The 17,297-nt window shown below is 50.2% G+C and overlaps 1 protein-coding gene across 2 annotated transcripts in view; it reads right to left on the bottom strand.

The window, feature by feature from the left end:
* The window catches only part of LONRF2 (LON peptidase N-terminal domain and ring finger 2), a 75,337-nt gene extending 66,932 nt beyond the window's left edge, over positions 1–8,405 (bottom strand). Inside the window, exons 1-2 of one of the 2 annotated variants that reach the window (XM_088454128.1) lie at positions 8,289–8,405; positions 6,467–7,527 (exon numbers count right to left, since the gene is read on the bottom strand). In XM_088454128.1, the coding sequence (XP_088310254.1) occupies positions 6,467–7,202 (736 nt within the window). In that variant the 5' untranslated portion in view covers positions 7,203–7,527; positions 8,289–8,405. Of the gene's footprint in view, positions 1–6,466; positions 8,056–8,288 lie in introns of those variants that run through there. The other variant, XM_088454129.1, reaches the window with a different exon arrangement.
* Positions 8,406–17,297: the final 8,892 nt, after the last annotated feature.

Genomic DNA, 17,297 nt, shown 5'->3' on the forward strand with positions numbered 1-17,297 from the left:
TCACCAGAGGGAGACGGAAAAAAACGGTGACCAGAGCAAAGCCCATCTGCAGCACAGGTGCGACAGGGCGGGAGTCCTGTGGAACCCTATGGACTTCGTAGAAATAGAGATAACAAAGGTAAGTTCTTACCATATCTCATATTTTCTACATCAGGGTCCATAGGGTATCCACAGGATACCTTGTGGATATCCCAAAGCAGTATCCTTTAGGGTGGGGACGCTCCTGTGCTGAAAGGAGAATCCGCCGCCCGAAGGAAGCATCCTGAGAGGCAAAGGTGTCAAACGCATAATACCTCACAAAGGTATGGACAGAGGACCACGTGGCAGCCTTGCAGATCTGGACTGCAGAGGCACCACGTCGAGCTGCCCACGAAGGACCCACAAACCTAGTGGAATGAGCCCTCACAGAGGAAGGAACCAGAAGGCCTTCATGAAGATATGCTTCTAAAATGGCCATACGAATCCAGCCTGCCAAAGTCTGCTTTGAAGCAGGCCAACCCTTTTTACGGAAGCCATAGAGGACAAACAAGGCGTCCGACTTCCTAAACGAAGAAGTGCGGTCAACATAAATCCTTAAGGCCCACACAACATCCAAAGTGGCCTCACCCACGGAAAGGTCAGGTGAGTTAAAAGCCGGCACAACGATTTCCTCGTTGATGTGGAAACTCGAAACAACTTTGGGAAGGAAACCAGGACGAGTGCGCAGCACCGCCCTGTTCCTATGAAAAATCAGAAAAGGGGGTCTACAAGAGAGAGCCTCTAAGTCAGAAACACGTCTGGCCGAAGCAATGGCCAGAAGGAAAATTGTTTTAGTTGTCAGCCATTTAAGGTCCACTGAGCTCAGTGGTTCAAACGGCGGTCCCTGGAGAGCCCTCAGGACCACAGCTAAATCCCAAGGCGCCACCGGTGGAACAAAAGGTGGCTGAATTTGGAGAACACCTTGCATAAAGGTGCGCACATCAGGGATTGCAGCAATCCTACGATGGAACCAGACGGACAGGGCAGACACCTGTACCTTCAGAGAAGCAAGGCGAAGCCCATGGTCTAGTCCCGGCCTGTAGAAAAGCCAACACTCTAGACAGACGGAACTCGCGAGGTGCATAACCTCTCGGCCGACACCACTGGAAGAACGTATGCCACACACAATGATATATTCTTGCAGAAGAAGGCTTCCGAGCTTTTAGCATAGTCCGTACTACAGAGCTTGAAAAACCCCTGGACCTTAACATGGCCGTCTCAACAGCCACGCCGTCAAAGACAGCCGAGTCAGGTCCGGGTGAAGACAAGGACCCTGTGACAGAAGGTCCGGTCGTAGCGGCAACCGCAGAGGGCTGTCCATGGACAGACCCCGAAGGTCTGAGAACCAGTGCCGCCTGGGCCACGCGGGAGCTATCAACAGGAGCGTCCCTCCTTCCTGTTTGAATTTCCGGATTACCCGTGAAAGAAGGGTAAACGGAGGAAAGAGATAAGCAAACCGGAACGTCCACTGGACGGACAGAGCATCCACCATAGACGCCTTTTCGTCTCTTGTGCGAGACCGGTACACCAGCAACTTGTTGTTGTGCCGTGACGCCATGAGGTCGATCTCTGAAAGACCCCACCTGTCCACCAGAAGTTGAAAGACGTCCTGGTGCAAAGACCATTCCCCCAGATGAACGTCCTGGCGACTGAGAAAGTCCGCCTCCCAGTTGAGAACTCCCGGGATGAATACTGCCGATATGGCCGGGAGATTGCACTCCGCCCAGACCAGGATGTGGGACACCTCTGCGAGTGCCGCCCGACTTCGGGTTCCTCCTTGCCGACTTACGTAGGCCACGGTGGTGGCGTTGTCCGACTAGACCTGCACGGGGTGACCTTGGAGAACCCGCTATGCCTGCTGGAGAGCATTGAAAACAGCGCGGAGTTCCAAGATGTTTATCGGAAGCTCCTTTTCCGCCTGAGTCCATCTGCCCTGGAACAAGTGTGGACCCGTGACAACGAAGGCTGGCGTCCGTTGTCAACAGGACCCAATTCGCCACCCAGAAAGGACGACCCTTGTTGAGATGGGCCGTCTGCAACCACCAGGCTAGGGACAGGCGAACCTCCGGAGTGAGCACCATTATCTGGGACCTTAGACTCTGAGGCAGTCCATTCCACTTGGACAGGATCAATTGCTGCAGAGGTCTGGAGTGAAACTGGGCATATTCCACCATGTCGAATACTGACACCATGGAGCCCAGTAACCTCATCGCCGAATGCAGAGACACCCGGCGACTCTGCAGACAACTGCGCACCCTCAACTGTAAGGCAGAGATCTTTTCCCCGTCACAAAGATCCTTTGCTGTCCGGAGTCCAATAAGGCTCCGAGGTGCAGAATCCTCTGAGATGGGATTAGGGTGGACTTCTGCCAGTTTAACCAGCCGTGCCGGTGCAGTACCGCAATAGTCAGGTCCAAGTGGCGTAGAAGGAGCTCTGGAGATCCTGCTACCAACAGAAGGTCGTCCAGGTACGGTAACATGCGGACTCCCTGCAGCCGCAGGGAAGCTGCCATGACCGCCATAACCTTGGTGAACACACTTTGGGCTGGCGACAGCCCAAAAGGTAACGCCCGGAACTGGAAGTGATCGTTGCGGATTGCAAACCTGAGGAATTGTTGATGGCGTAAAAGAATAGGGACATGCAGGTAAGCGTCCTGTATGTCCAACGACACATGTAATCCCCAGGTTCCAGCGCCAGAATGATGGACCGTAGGGTCTCCATCCGAAACCTCGGCACCCGCAAGGACTTGTTCAGTGCTTTGAGGTTGAGGATCGGACGGTACGACCCATTGAGTTTCTGCACCAAAAACAGATTGGAATAGAAACCCTGGCCCCTCTGGGAGAATGGAACAGGCACTATAACTCCAGCCTGGAGCATAGTGTGCAAAACCTTCCACAGTTCCATGGCTTTATTCCGGTCTGATGGAAGACCCGTGGTGAAGAATCAGGACGGGGGCCTGTGCCGGAAGGAGAGGGCATACCCGTGAGAAACCACCTCGTGAACCCAAGTGTCTGTCGTGGTAACCGACCAACACTGAGCGAGCTGTAGCAAGCGGCCTCCCACTTTGGGATCCCCCAAAGGGAGGCCCAGACCGTCAGGCCGCAGGCTTGTCATCTGGCTTAGGGGCCGGATGTCTGGTACTCCAGGCCTGTTTCCGGGGCCTGGACGATTTTTTGGGGCCAGCCTGTCGGGGAAAAGACCAGCCTGGGCCCTGTAAGGCCGAAAGGACGACGTACCTGAACTGGAAGGAAGCGCAGCAGACGGGAGACATGCCGATTTGGCTGCCGCCAGCGTGGCTACAATTTTGTCCAGATCCGGACCAAATAGGACTTCTCCATTAAAAGACAAAGCTTCCAAGCTCTACTTGGAATCAGCATCCGCCTTTCAAGATCGCAACCATAAGGTGCGACGAGCAGCCACAGCTGCCGAAGACATCCGAGAAGTCAGGGTACTGATATCCAAGGCCGCTTCATTGATATAAGTGGCCGAATCTCGGAGATTGCCTATCAACTCGGTCTGTTCAGCCGAACAGTCGGAATCCAAAGACGCCTCCAAACTATCAGCCCAGCGCTCCATAGTTCTGGCTACCCAACAAATGGCCATAGCCGGCCTGACTGCCCCCCCGCAAGGGAATAAACTGACTTTAGGCAGATCTCCCCCTTACGGTCCGTAGCATCCTTCAAGGATGACATGGAGGGCATGGGCAATGTGGCACTTCAGACTAGGCGTGTCACATGAGAATCCACCTGTGGAGGGGATTCCCACTTAGAAAAATAATTGTCCGCAAACGGATAAGCCACCGCCAAGCGTCTCTGAGGCTATCGTTTGCCAGGGTGTTTCCACGCCTCCTCTAAATGGTCTACTAACTGACACGAAAAAGGAAACACTGTGGCGTCACCCTTAATATCCTTAAAAAAGGCATATTTGACTTGGACACCGGAGGATCTTCATCCTCAATCACTAAAGCCGTGCGGACTGCCCGAATAAGTCCAGGAATATAAACCTTGGACTTAGCGTCCGACTCTTTAGAACGGAGAGGTTCTTGGTCAGAAACATTCAGAATCTCCCCATCATCGGTCGTCATCCTCATAAGGAGCGGACAGAGACGCCACCGGCCGCTTATGTGGCCTCAACACTGACTCCCCTTGTAACACGTCCGACAAATGCTGTACAGAACTTGTCAGTGAATTAACCCACGCAGGCTCCTGAGAGACCTGAGGAGGGGAAATAGGGAGACTATGGGGTACCATCAATTGTCTTGGGAAACCCTGCATGGGTGAGGACACCACTGACTGCTGGGACAATCCCATCTGTGGGAACGCAGGCTGTGGAGCTAACTGGCCCACGAGGGTTGTAAGCGCTTTGGCAAAACAAGCCCAGGGCGGCTCCTGTACCGGAGCCGTGACAGTAATTGGCCGCGCCAATAAATAACACTGTCGACATAGCCCCTCCGCTATTGGTACCTTGCATGTAGTACAAATAAGCTGGAGAGGAAAGTCACTCTCAGACATGATGGTAAGTATGTGACCCCTCTCACTGATACTTGTTAGTATAGTGGGAGAACCACCCTGCCATCACCGCACCGCAAGGGTTTTAGCAGAAGAGGAGCAGGGACAGTGAAAAGGCTGACAGTAGAAAGTGAAAGTACAGGCAGCAGATGCTAGAAGAAGTCACATACAATGCAAAGAAATCAATCCCTGCACTATCAGCGCTGATCCTCAACTACGCAGACACAGGGCCTGGTAGGACTCAGCGCTGCATACACAGACCTGTTCCAACAGAGGAGAGGTATGCCGATCATCAGCGTCCAGCAGCGCTCACCATGCTTCCAGCAAAAGATGGCCACCGAGGAGCAGAGAGGAGGCCGGCCTGGGGGAGGAGCGCTGCCACAGGGCCAGTCAGCAGATGCAGAGAGGGCTGTGTGCAGCCGGGGAGGCGCCGAGTGTGTACAGGGAAGGCACGCTCCCCTGGCATGCAATTAACCCCTGGGACGCCGCAGCGCTACCGCTCAGCCGCGGTCCGCTGTCCCAGGGGGGTAGTGGAAGCGCAGGTTAGTTACCTGGCTCCACGCTGCAGCCAGTCCCCAGGGAGCCCCCTGCCTGGGGACTCTGGACCATGTACTCAGCAGGGACCCACCGCGGGACCCCGCTGCTTACCTGCTGCCCCCTTGAATCCGCCCATGGTCCCAAACATCTGGGGTCACCGCTAGCTGTGACCCCAGATGCTTACCAGCATCCCCGGATCAGTACCGGTGTTCTGGTACCGGCGGGGGTGTAAGGAAGACAGCATGGACGTCAGTACTGACTGTCCATGCTGTACTTCCAGATGAGCAGCCACAGCTGCTTGTGAAGAAACTTCAGGGGCTAAACTTAGCCCCCCTCTAAACAGGTGCATCCGACTCCGAGCCGGGCACCAACGAAACTGAGATGCCTTGGCTCGGGGGCGGGGTATAGGAGGGGGACCCTAGTACATCCTGGGAGGCTGAAAACTTTAACTCTATGGTGCCCGATGCCTGACGTCATCACCTATACTCCAAGGTATCCTGTGGATACCCTATGGACCCTGATGTAGAAAGTGACTGATTGTCGCAATCCTGCAAACTCCAGATGTCAGGTTGGAGGATTGGCGATATCCAACATGTTGGATTTCACAGATTTGCCGATCACGATCGGGATTTGCAAATTGGTGACTTTTACCTTGTAGAATTTCAGCAATCCTCAGACGGATTGGTGGCCATCAATGGCCGCCGGTCAGCATTTCCGACCGGCAGATCGCTGTTTCCGATCCAATTGGAGGATTGGGGCAAACTGACGCCTGGTGCATGGGCTCCTTAAGTATGGGAGCTAGGGGGTCGGAGACTGAGGGGACCCAGGTCCAATAAACTAGTGTATGTATAACACATCATTTCTATTTTTCATACTATAAGTATTACCAAATTATGAGTGCCTTTCTATCACACCATGTTTAAACTTAGATGTATTATTATACACAGGTACATGCACGTATGTAGAAACTACAGTAACATGTAGGTATTTATATGGCAAATAATGTCATCCCTTCTATTTGGAAATCAGTGACTTTTTTTTAAGCGTTCTTTAGCAAGTGCACCTGCATAGTAACCCAACAAAAATCACAGCTCACCTCCGGTATATCCCAAAGCTGTGGATCTATAGCATTTCATTTTCTGTGACCTAGTTGTTCTGAAGGAATCTCATACTCATTCATTTATCACAGTATAGGTCTTATGACAAATTGTGTGACACAGTAATAGACAGTGGTCACTGAGAGATAAAAAGTTTTTGTCATCTAACAGAAACTGTTTATATAAATTCAAGATTAATACATTTTAAAACTTTTGTTTGAAGATACCCACCAAACATAATGTTTGTATAAACGGTTTGGTCACATGACTAAGTGCTAGTATCCAATAAGCAAACATGTCACTTACCCAGCTCCAATGCCGTGTTGAATTTCTCTAAAGCGCCAATGAAATCATTGTTCTGCCGTAGGGTATTCCCTTCCACAGACAATCTCCGTACCTTGGTCTCTTCACCCAACCACTTTTCTAACAGGTTCACAAGCACCACATTTACCTTCATGTCAATGGAAGGTGCTTCATGCCCCTCTGTTTTGCTTTTAGCTCTATTGTTGCAGCAATTGCACTCGGGCGGTTTCTTGTCATATAAGCAGGTTTTACAAAAAGAGTGTCCACAGTTCAAAGTGACTGGATCCAGCAGTAAGAGCCTGCACATTAGACAGGAGAAGAGGTCAGATTCCAGGGATCGGTCCGGATTTTCAGGGATGCTAATAGTGCAGGGGACTTGTATACAGTCACTCTTTGTCTTGGCACACGGTAATTTAAGTTCTTTTTCTCTGATATTTTGAGCAATACTTTCAACAAGTACTCCAAGCTCCTCTGGATAAAGCGGACTTAGCATTGCCGCCCTTGTGTAAGAGTCCAGAGCATCAGCTACTCGTCCAGCTAAAGCCAAGGCATCCCCTTTCTTCAGATATAAAGATCTCTCAGGCTGGGGCATATCATCTAGTTGAGAACCATAGATCTCTGCTGCCAGTTCAAAGTTGCCAGCCTTAAAAGCTTCCTCTGCCACCCCTAGCATCTCAGAGCAAAGGCCAGGGAGGTCAAGGGAATAGGAGTCTGAAAGCTGCAAAGATCTCACCTCCATTATTGGAGAGCTGATGGGACACTTTCTACATCATCAAAAAGAAAACCAGGCGCTCGCCATGAGAACAAAGGGATTGCAGAGATAGGTCCTACTACATGACAGTACTGTATTGCTGGAGTACAGGAGGGCAGTTTAGCTGTCACATAACCACAATAGAACCATACAGAGCTATACTACTGCCACGATACAAGCTGTGTATCGGTCACATTGCCATACTATTCATACTATTACCAGGGAGGTGTCACTTTGTTACATAAAGCTATTCCATTGTCACAGTGCTTTGTTATGGTCCAGGTGCAGCTCCACTGTCACAATCCTTTGTTCTCTGTGGAAATCAAGAAGAATAGAGCTGTTGATTAAGTGCCACTGCAGGACGCCCCCAGTCCCCAACACCCTGTGATGTGCATGGGCAATTCCCACCGCAGCCAGAGCCCCTAGCAGAGAATTCAAGTTGGCACCACAACGTCATTGCCCTAGTTCATTGAAACCAAGGTCAGCAGAGTATATAAAAGCTCTGGTCAGACCAGGGCAAGAGGGCTCCAGTGCCACAGAAGCAGGGAGGATAGAGGCGAGACTGGCGATGCCCGTCTGCAGTGCCCTGTTAGTGACACACATGTGTCAGAGGTACATGCAGCGCCCTCATACACAGGCATGTGTAGCCAGGCCTCCTCCTCCTCGTGTGCTGGGCAGTGCATGGGCACTATGGTATGGTACGTGTACCCCGTACACAGCTTACTGCCTGCTCCCCTCCTCCCTGCCCTATCCTGGGCTGCTGTGAGCTCATTGCCTGAGGAGGGGACAGCAACACTGACATCACGGCCCTGCCTCTTAAAGAGACACCGCTGGCAACAGTAGCATTATATACCGGCAGCAGCAGTCACTGTTAGTATTAGGATCTTCTTCTTATGAGAATGACTGGCGCACTCTATTATCCCAATCCTAATGTACACATTGCACGGGCTATCTTACACTGTACTACACACTGTTCCTGCCATGCAGGAGTTAATGCGATTATACGTCTATTACAGGCCAGCCGCTTCTATCTAGTTGCTGTGTGACAGACATGCTGCTGCCGGTGTTACTCACTACGCGGGGAGTCATTATCCTCCCGGGTCCTCCCTGTGTCTGAGAGCACAGAGCAACAGCCCCATCCTGTCGCTGCTGTCCCGCCCTCTGCTGGGGATACAGAGATATAGCGGCGTCTCGTCTGTTGGGGAATGTTAGGAGGACACGTGAGGCAATTCATTATATCCCCACCCCCCACTGGACTACTTTATATAACCAGCTCTGTGGTGTTATACAACGCCAGGGCCGGGGACTACGTCATGGGCCATGCTGCTAGGGTACAGACTGTAATCTGCCGGGACATCGTCATCTACTTTACTGTCTACTGCCCACATACGTTGCAGCATAAATATATATAGATGTATAGATATATATATGCGCGCAGAAATAGACTGCAAACATACATTCAGCATCTTCATTTTTACATGCACACAACAAACCTTAAGTGCTACTAAAGAGTAGTTCTGCTTTGTTGCACTATAAGCACATCTTCATCATAACTATATATATATATATATATATATATATACAGGGACGGCGCTAGGTGTCTCTGCACCCAACGCCATCCCGTGCTTCCACTCCTCCCGCTCCTTCCCTGCGTCCTCCCCCTGACCATAAAATAATACCTACAGCAGGTGGATGGAGGGCGGGGGTTTTCTTCCAACGGGCCAGGCGCCCCTGTGCAGCCGTACTGACAGAACGTGTCAGGAACCAAGCCTGTATAATTGTCCTGATGACGGATTAAACTCCAAAACGTTGACCGGGATTACTGCCTCATCACATTTTTTACAAGTCCGTTTGAGTGCCACTTACACTGTACCTATACTTCTCCTAAGTGGAGCACCGCGGCCATTGTTTGATTCCTGTTGTTGAAGTGCTGGTTCACAGGAACTATATATATTAGGGGTGTGCACCGGCCACTTTTTGTGTTTTGGTTTTGGATCTGGATCTTTCTTCGTGTTTTGGATCTGGATTGGTTTTGCCAAAACCACCCTTCCGTGTTTTGGGTTCTGGGTTTTGTGTTTTGGATCTGTATTTTTTTTTAAAAAAGCATAAAAACTGCTAAAATCACAGAATTTGTTGGTTTCTCTGCTCCTATGCTATTATTAACCTCAATAACCTTAATTTCCACTCATTTCCAGTCTATTCTGAACACCTCACACCTCACAATAGTGTTTTTATGTCCAAAAGGTTGCACCGAGGTAGCTGGATGACTATGCTAAGCGACACGAGTGGGCGGCACAAACACGTGACCCATCTAGGAGTGACACTGCAGTGGCAGACAGGATGGCAGTTAGAAAAACTAGGCCCCAAACTGTACATAATGCAAAGAAAAAAAAGAAGTGCAAGATGGAATTGTCCTTGGGCCCTCCCACCCACCCTTATGTTGTATAAACAGGACATGCACACTTTAACAAATCAATCATTTCAGCGCCAGGGTCTGCCACACAACTGTGGCTGAAATGATTGGTTCGTTTGGGCCCCCACAAAACAAGCTGGCAATTAATGTGTCCCTGCACAAACTGGCTCTACGGAGGCAAGATGTCATCCTCATCCACCGATTCCTCACCCTCTTCAGTGTGTACATCCTCATCCTCACAAAGTATTAACTCGTCCCCACTTGAATCCACCACCACAGGTCCCTCTGTACGTTCTGGAGGCTGGTCTCCCTGGAAGAGCTGATAATTCATTTTGATGAACATCATCTTCTCCACATTCTGTGGAAGCAACCTCCTACGCCTTTCGCTGACAAGGTTCCCGGCTGCACTAAACACTCTTTCGGAGTACACACTGGAGGGGGGGCAACTCAGGTAAAATAGAGCCAGCTTGTACAGGGGCCTCCAAATTGCCTCTTTTTCCTGCCAGTACAGGTATGGACTGTCTGACATGCCTACTTGGATGCTGTCACCAATGTAATCCTCCACCATTCTGTCAATGGTGACAGTATCATATGCAGTGACAGTAGACATGTCAGAAATTGTTGCCAGGTCCTTCAGTCCGGACCAGATGTCCAAACTTGGTCCTGCCTGCCCTGCATCACCGCCAGCGGGTTGCTTAGGATACCTAAGTTTTTTCCTGGCAGCCCCAGTTGCGGGAGAAAATGAAGAAGGAGCCGTTGACGTGTCACGTTCCGCTTCAGCTGACAGTGTGTTCACCAGCAGGTCTTTGCACCTCTGCAGGCTTGTGTCGGCCGGAAAGAGAGACACCACATAGGCTTTAAACCTAGGATCAAGCACGGTGGCCAAAATGTAGTGGTCTGATTTCAACAGATTGACCACCCTGGAATCCTGGCAAAGCGAATGAAGGGCTTCATCCACAAGTCCCACATGCCGAGCGGAATCGCTCCGTCTTAGCTCCTCCTTCACTTTCTCCAGCTGCTTCTGCAAAATCCTGATGAGGGGAATGACCTGACTCAAGCTGGCTGTGTCTGAACTGACTTCACGTGTGGCAAGTTCGAAGGGCTGGAGAACCTTGCACAACACGGAAATCATTCTCCACTGCGCTTGAGTCAGGTGCATACCCCCTCCTTTGCCTATGTCATAGGTGGATGTATAGGCTTGTATGGCCTTTTGCTGCTCCTCCATCCTCTGAAGCATATAGAGGGTTGAGTTCCACCGCGTCACAATCTCTTGCTTCAGGTGATGGCGGGGCAGGTTCAAGAGTGTTTGCTGGCGCTCCAGTCTTCGGCACGCAGTCGCTGAATGGCGAAAGTGGCCAGAAATTTTTCGGGCCACCCAAAGCGTCTCCTGCACGCCCCTGTCGCTTTTCAGAAAATTCTGCACCACCAAGTTTATTGTGTGAGCAAAACATGGGACGTGCTGGAATTTGCCCAGATGTAATGCCCGCACAATATTGGTGGCGTTGTCAGATATCACAAATCCCCAGGAGAGTCTAAGTGGGGTAAGCCACTGGGCGATGATTTCCCTCAGTTTCTCTAAGAGGTTGTCGGCGGTGTGCCTCTTACTGAAACCGGTGATACACAGCGTAGCCTGCCTTGTAACAAGCTGGCGTTTCTGAGATGCTGCTACTGGTGACGCTGCTGCTGTTGCTGCGTAAGGTGATACATCTACCCAGTGGGCTGTCACAGTCATATAGTCCTTAGTCTGCCCTGTTCCACTTGTCCACATGTCCGTGGTTAAGTGGACATTGTGTACAACGGCATTTTTCAGGACACTGAGGACACTTTCTGACGTTTCTGTACAGTCTCGGTATCGCCTGCCTAGTGAAGTGGAATCTAGACGGGATTTGGAACCGGGGACACACTACTTCCATCAATTGTCTAAATCCCACTGCACTAATGGCGGATACCGGACGCACGTCTAACACCAACATAGCAGTCAAGGCCTCAGTTATACGTTTTGCTTCAGGATGACTGCTGTCGTACTTCATCCTCCTCGCTAAGGACTGTTGGAGGGTCAATTGTTTAGTAAAAGTAGTGGTGTTCCTACTTCCTCTCTGGGATGATGAACGACTCCCAGCAGCAGCAGTAGGCGTAGCAATGCAGGATCCTCCAGAGGAATCCCGGATAGGAGAGTCAGTCATGCCAGTGACATGGCCTGCAGGACTACTTCCGATCCTGACTAAGGAGGAAATTGACGAGGAGGGAGTTGACGGTGTGGTTTGCAGGCGCTTAGATACAACAGGACAACGGGATTTAGGTGTCCCTGGACTGCTTACGGTCTTAGCCAAAGTTTCTGAACTTGACAGTAACTTTTTATGAACGCGCTGCAGGTGCCGTATAAGGGAGGATGTTCCTAGGTGGTTGACGTCCCTACCCCTACTTATTTCACCTTTACATATGGTACATATGGCAAGACAGTTGTTGTCCGGATTTGGATAGAAATATTGCCAGACCAAAGAGGTGGAATGTTTGGTCTTCTGCCCAGGCATGACCGTGATGGGCTTTTTCATCCCACGGACAACAACTGTCTCCCCCGGAGCCTGATTTAAACAAACCACATCACCATCAGAATCCTCCTCGCCAACTTCCTCCTCAGCGCCAGCTACACCAGTATCCTCATCCTGTTGTACTTCAACAGTGACATCTTCAATTTGCATATCAGCAAGTGGACTGTGGGTGCTCCTTTCAGCACTTGCAGGGGGCGTGCAAATGGTGGAAAGAGCCACCTCTTCCCGTCCAGTGCTGGGAAGGTCAGGCATCGCAACCACCACCACACTTGGACTCTCCTTGGGGATTTGTGATATCTTCTTAGAAAGCACAGTTCTTCGCTGTGCTTTTGCCAGCTTAACTCTTTTGATTTTTTTAGTGGGAGGAGGGCTTCCATCGTCATGTGAAGCTGAACCACTAGTCATGAACATACTAGGGATCGACCTTAGCCGTTCCTTGCCACTCCGTGTCGTAAATGGCATATTGGCAAGTTTACGTTTCTCTTCAGCTGATTTAAATGTCTTTTTCAAGGTCATTTTCCTGAACTTTGCCATTTGGGATTGTATGTGCCCTCTACTATGACATTGGGCATCGGCCTTGGCAGACGACGTTGATGGCATGTTATCGTCTATGTCATGACTAGTGGCAGCAGCTTCAGCACTAGGAGGAAGTGGTTCTTGATCTTTCTCTATTTTATTTTTATCGGAGAAAGTTTGGTCCTCCATTTATGTTATATCGATTTGATATAAACACAGAAAATAATTTTTTTTTTGGTTTGGACTGGAGTGTACTTTCGGGGGTTACAGCACCCTTAACGGTCAAGCCAGCCGGCCCTTTACTTATGACACAGGCGCACGCTTGGCACTACTTTGTTGATGCACGTGCGGCTACTGCGCACACAATTCACAAACACAGAAAATAATTTTTTTTTTGGTTTGGACTGGAGTGTACTTTGGGGGTTACAGCACCCTTTAACGGTCAAGCCAGCCGGCCCTTTACTTATGACACAGGCGCACGCTTGGCACTACTTTGTTGATGCACGTGCGGCTACTGCGCACACAATTCACAAACACAGAAAATAATTTTTTTTTTGGTTTGGACTGGAGTGTACTTTGGGGGTTACAGCACCCTTTAACGGTCAAGCCAGCCGGCCCTTTACTTATGACACAGGCGCACGCTTGGCACTACTTTGTTGATGCACGTGCGGCTACTGCGCACACAATTCACAAACACAGAAAATAATTATTTTTTGGTTTGGACTGGAGTGTACTTTCGGGGGTTACAGCACCCTTTAACGGTCAAGCCAGCCGGCCCTTTACTTATGACACAGGCGCACGCTTGGCACTACTTTGTTGATGCACGTGCGGCTACTGCGCACACAATTCACAAACACAGAAAATAATTTTTTTTTGGTTTGGACTGGAGTGTACTTTCGGGGGTTACAGCACCCTTTAACGGTCAAGCCAGCCGGCCCTTTACTTATGACACAGGCGCACGCTTGGCACTACTTTGTTGATGCACGTGCGGCTACTGCGCACACAATTCACAAACACAGAAAATAATTTTTTTTTTGGTTTGGACTGGAGTGTACTTTGGGGGTTACAGCACCCTTTAACGGTCAAGCCAGCCGGCCCTTTACTTATGACACAGGCGCACGCTTGGCACTACTTTGTTGATGCACGTGCGGCTACTGCGCACACAATTCACAAACACAGAAAATAATTTTTTTTTGGTTTGGACTGGAGTGTACTTTCGGGGGTTACAGCACCCTTTAACGGTCAAGCCAGCCGGCCCTTTACTTATGACACAGGCGCACGCTTGGCACTACTTTGTTGATGCACGTGCGGCTACTGCGCACACAATTCACAAACACAGAAAATATTTTTTTTTTTGGTTTGGACTGGAGTGTACTTTGGGGGTTACAGCACCCTTTAATGGTCAAGCCAGCCGGCCCTTTACTTATGACACAGGCGCACTCTTGGCACTACTTTGTTGATGCACGTGCGGCTACTGCGCACACAATTCACAAACACAGAAAATAATTTTTTTTTGGTTTGGACTGGAGTGTACTTTGGGGGTTACAGCACCCTTTAACGGACAAGCCAGCCGGCCTTTTACTTATGGGACACAGGCGCACGCTTGGCACTACTTTGTTGATGCACGTGCGGCTACTGCGCACACAATTCACAAACACAGAAAATAATTTTTTTTTTGGCTTGGACTGGAGTGTACTTTCGGGGGTTACAGCACCCTTAACAGTCAAGCCAGCCGGTCCTTTACTTATGACACAGGCGCACGCTTGGCACTACTTTGTTGATGCACGTGCGGCTACTGCGCACACAATTCACAAACACAGAAAATAATTTTTTTTTTGGTTTGGACTGGAGTGTACTTTGGGGGTTACAGCACCCTTTAACGGTCAAGCCAGCCGGCCCTTTACTTATGACACAGGCGCACGCTTGGCACTACTTTGTTGATGCACGTGCGGCTACTGCGCACACAATTCACAAACACAGAAAATAATTTTTTTTTGGTTTGGACTGGAGTGTACTTTGGGGGTTACAGCACCCTTTAATGGTCAAGCCAGCCGGCCCTTTACTTATGACACAGGCGCACTCTTGGCACTACTTTGTTGATGCACGTGCGGCTACTGCGCACACAATTCACAAACACAGAAAATAATTTTTTTTTTGGTTTGGACTGGAGTGTACTTTGGGGGTTACAGCACCCTTTAACGGACAAGCCAGCCGGCCTTTTACTTATGACACAGGCGCACGCTTGGCACTACTTTGTTGATGCACGTGCGGCTACTGCGCACACAATTCACAAACACAGAAAATATATTATTTTTTTAGCACTTGGGGGGAGCACCCCTGATGGACAGAGCACCCCCTGGACAACACTACAGCACCCCTTTAGGACTGGGACACTGCACAGGACTTTGGAGTGGACACAGCCCCTATGGAGAACTGACTGCACAACACAGTCCAGCCAGCCCCTATGGACTTTGAAGTAGTGGACACAGCCCCTATTAACAACAGCAGCATAGCACAACACAGCCAGCCCCTATGGACTTTGAAGTAGTGGACAACAGCAGCACTACACTACACTACACTACACAGCCCTAACTCCCACCCTCCCTCTTCACTGTCCACAGCCGAGTGAGAAAATGGTGCCGACGCGGGTACCTTATATAGGATCCAAAACCCGCGAGACTCGGAAGGCGGGATGATGACGTTTTGCCTCGATTTCAGATCCGAGTCAGGCGGGAAAAGTCGAGCCTGACTCGGATCGGGGGGGCTCGGGGGGGTTCGGATTTCAGAAATCCGAACCCGCTCACCCCTAATATATATATATATTTATATTTATTTATATATAGTAAAGGCACAGTCGTGCCCTTATATTGAGTCTGAATCTAAAAAAACGGAATTCTCCCATAGAGAACTCCCAAGGGGGAAGAGGGGGGCATGGTGTTTAAGGGGCTACACCTCAAAAGCTATTAGAGGTACAGTCTTGAAATTTGGCATGGGCGGGTAGAACTGTTGCCCAGTGCTGCATGCCAAATTTCAGGGCAAAAACATCACCAAGATGGCTGTCCAGTGTGGGCGTCAGCGACGGTGGGACTCTGGGGAAGGAAACGGGCGTTAGCTGCGGCAGGGGGGGTAGCGGGCGTTAGCTGCGGCCGGGACCTGGGGAAGGTAGCGTGCATTAGCAGCGGCGGTGGTGCGGGCTGCAGAACCCGGGGGAGGTAGCAGCAAGCAAGCTCGGATCAGGAAGATCCGTGATACCTGCATCTGTGTATAAATAAACAAACACAGAAGCACAGACAGGATAAGTGAGACCCACCTGTGCTTCTGTGTTAAAAAAAAGAAAACCTGTGCAAAAAAAAGATTATGTGCCGCCGCCAGCCCCCCCCCCCCAACAAAAAAAAGCACCGGGCTTTGGAGACCCAGTACTGTTTGTGCTAAATACAGGGGACAAACAACGTAGGGGTCCCCCGTATTAAGCACAACCAGCACCGGGCTTTTCAGAACCAGTCCTGGTTCTGGAAATAAAGGGGAAAAAATGCGTAGGGTTCCCCTGTATTTACTAGAACCAGCACCGGACCCTTTCTAGCGCGGGGGTAATGCCACAGCCATGGGAGCCCTTTCACCAGGCCCCCATCCGAAACATCACCCCTGACCGCTAGTCAGCCCAGGCCAGGGATCCCTGGTGAGCTGGGGACTCCCCCAATAAAGGGGTCCCCTTCTCCAGGGCATCCCAGGCTTATAGCCCGGGGCTATCCGCAGCACCCCTGGCCGGTGGGTGCCGGGTTGATTATGTAAAGTGTGGTGCATGTAAAGAGTTAAAAATATTGTCTTTTGCTGTAGAACTACAGTTCCCATCAAGCCTCCCCCGCATGCTGGTACTTGGAGAACCACAAGTACCAGCATGCGGAGCATTACGGGTCCACTGGTATCTGTAGTTTCACAGCAAAAGCAATATTAAAAAAACGCAGAACACACTCCGTAGAAAGTAAAATTTTATTAAAACATACATGCACACACACTATCTCACATACCTATGTATCCCTGAAGCCAATCACGTCCATTTGTCCACGTAGATAATCCATAGGGTACCTGTAATAAAAAATCCATACTCACCTCCTCCTATGCGTGGATCACATCCTCTTCATTTCAAAGTAGGGAATCCAGGGTCATGGAAAAAAAAAAAGATTTGCGTGAGCTGCGGACATTAGTATTGTCCTCTAAGGACAGTCCTACCCGAATGACGGATCCGCCGTGGGATTTCAGTATGGAAATCCCGGTGCGCAGCGCTCATTGGCTGAGAGAGGCAAGCCTTCCACCTCTCAGCCAATGAGCAGTTCTCACCATTGACGTCAATGGTGAGAACCACGCACGCCCATTTAAAAAATGGCGCCTCAGCCCCCTCGGCTGGCTTATATAAGCCAGTGAAGGCAGCGGCACGGCAGTCCGACATCGGAGAGGCAGCAGTGAAGACACCCGAAGAAAGAAGATGTAGGGAAGTCCTGGTTGGGCGGCAGCCTTGTAAAAGAGCTGAAAGGCTTCCGCCCCCCAGGTAAAGGTGCAGAACAATAAAATATTAAAACAAACGGTGTCTTTTTTATATATATTTCTTTT

The sequence above is a fragment of the Taudactylus pleione genome, unplaced genomic scaffold, assembly GCF_031769625.1.
Source record: "Taudactylus pleione unplaced genomic scaffold, aTauple2 ptg000609l, whole genome shotgun sequence".
Taxonomy (NCBI): Eukaryota; Metazoa; Chordata; class Amphibia; order Anura; family Myobatrachidae; genus Taudactylus; species Taudactylus pleione.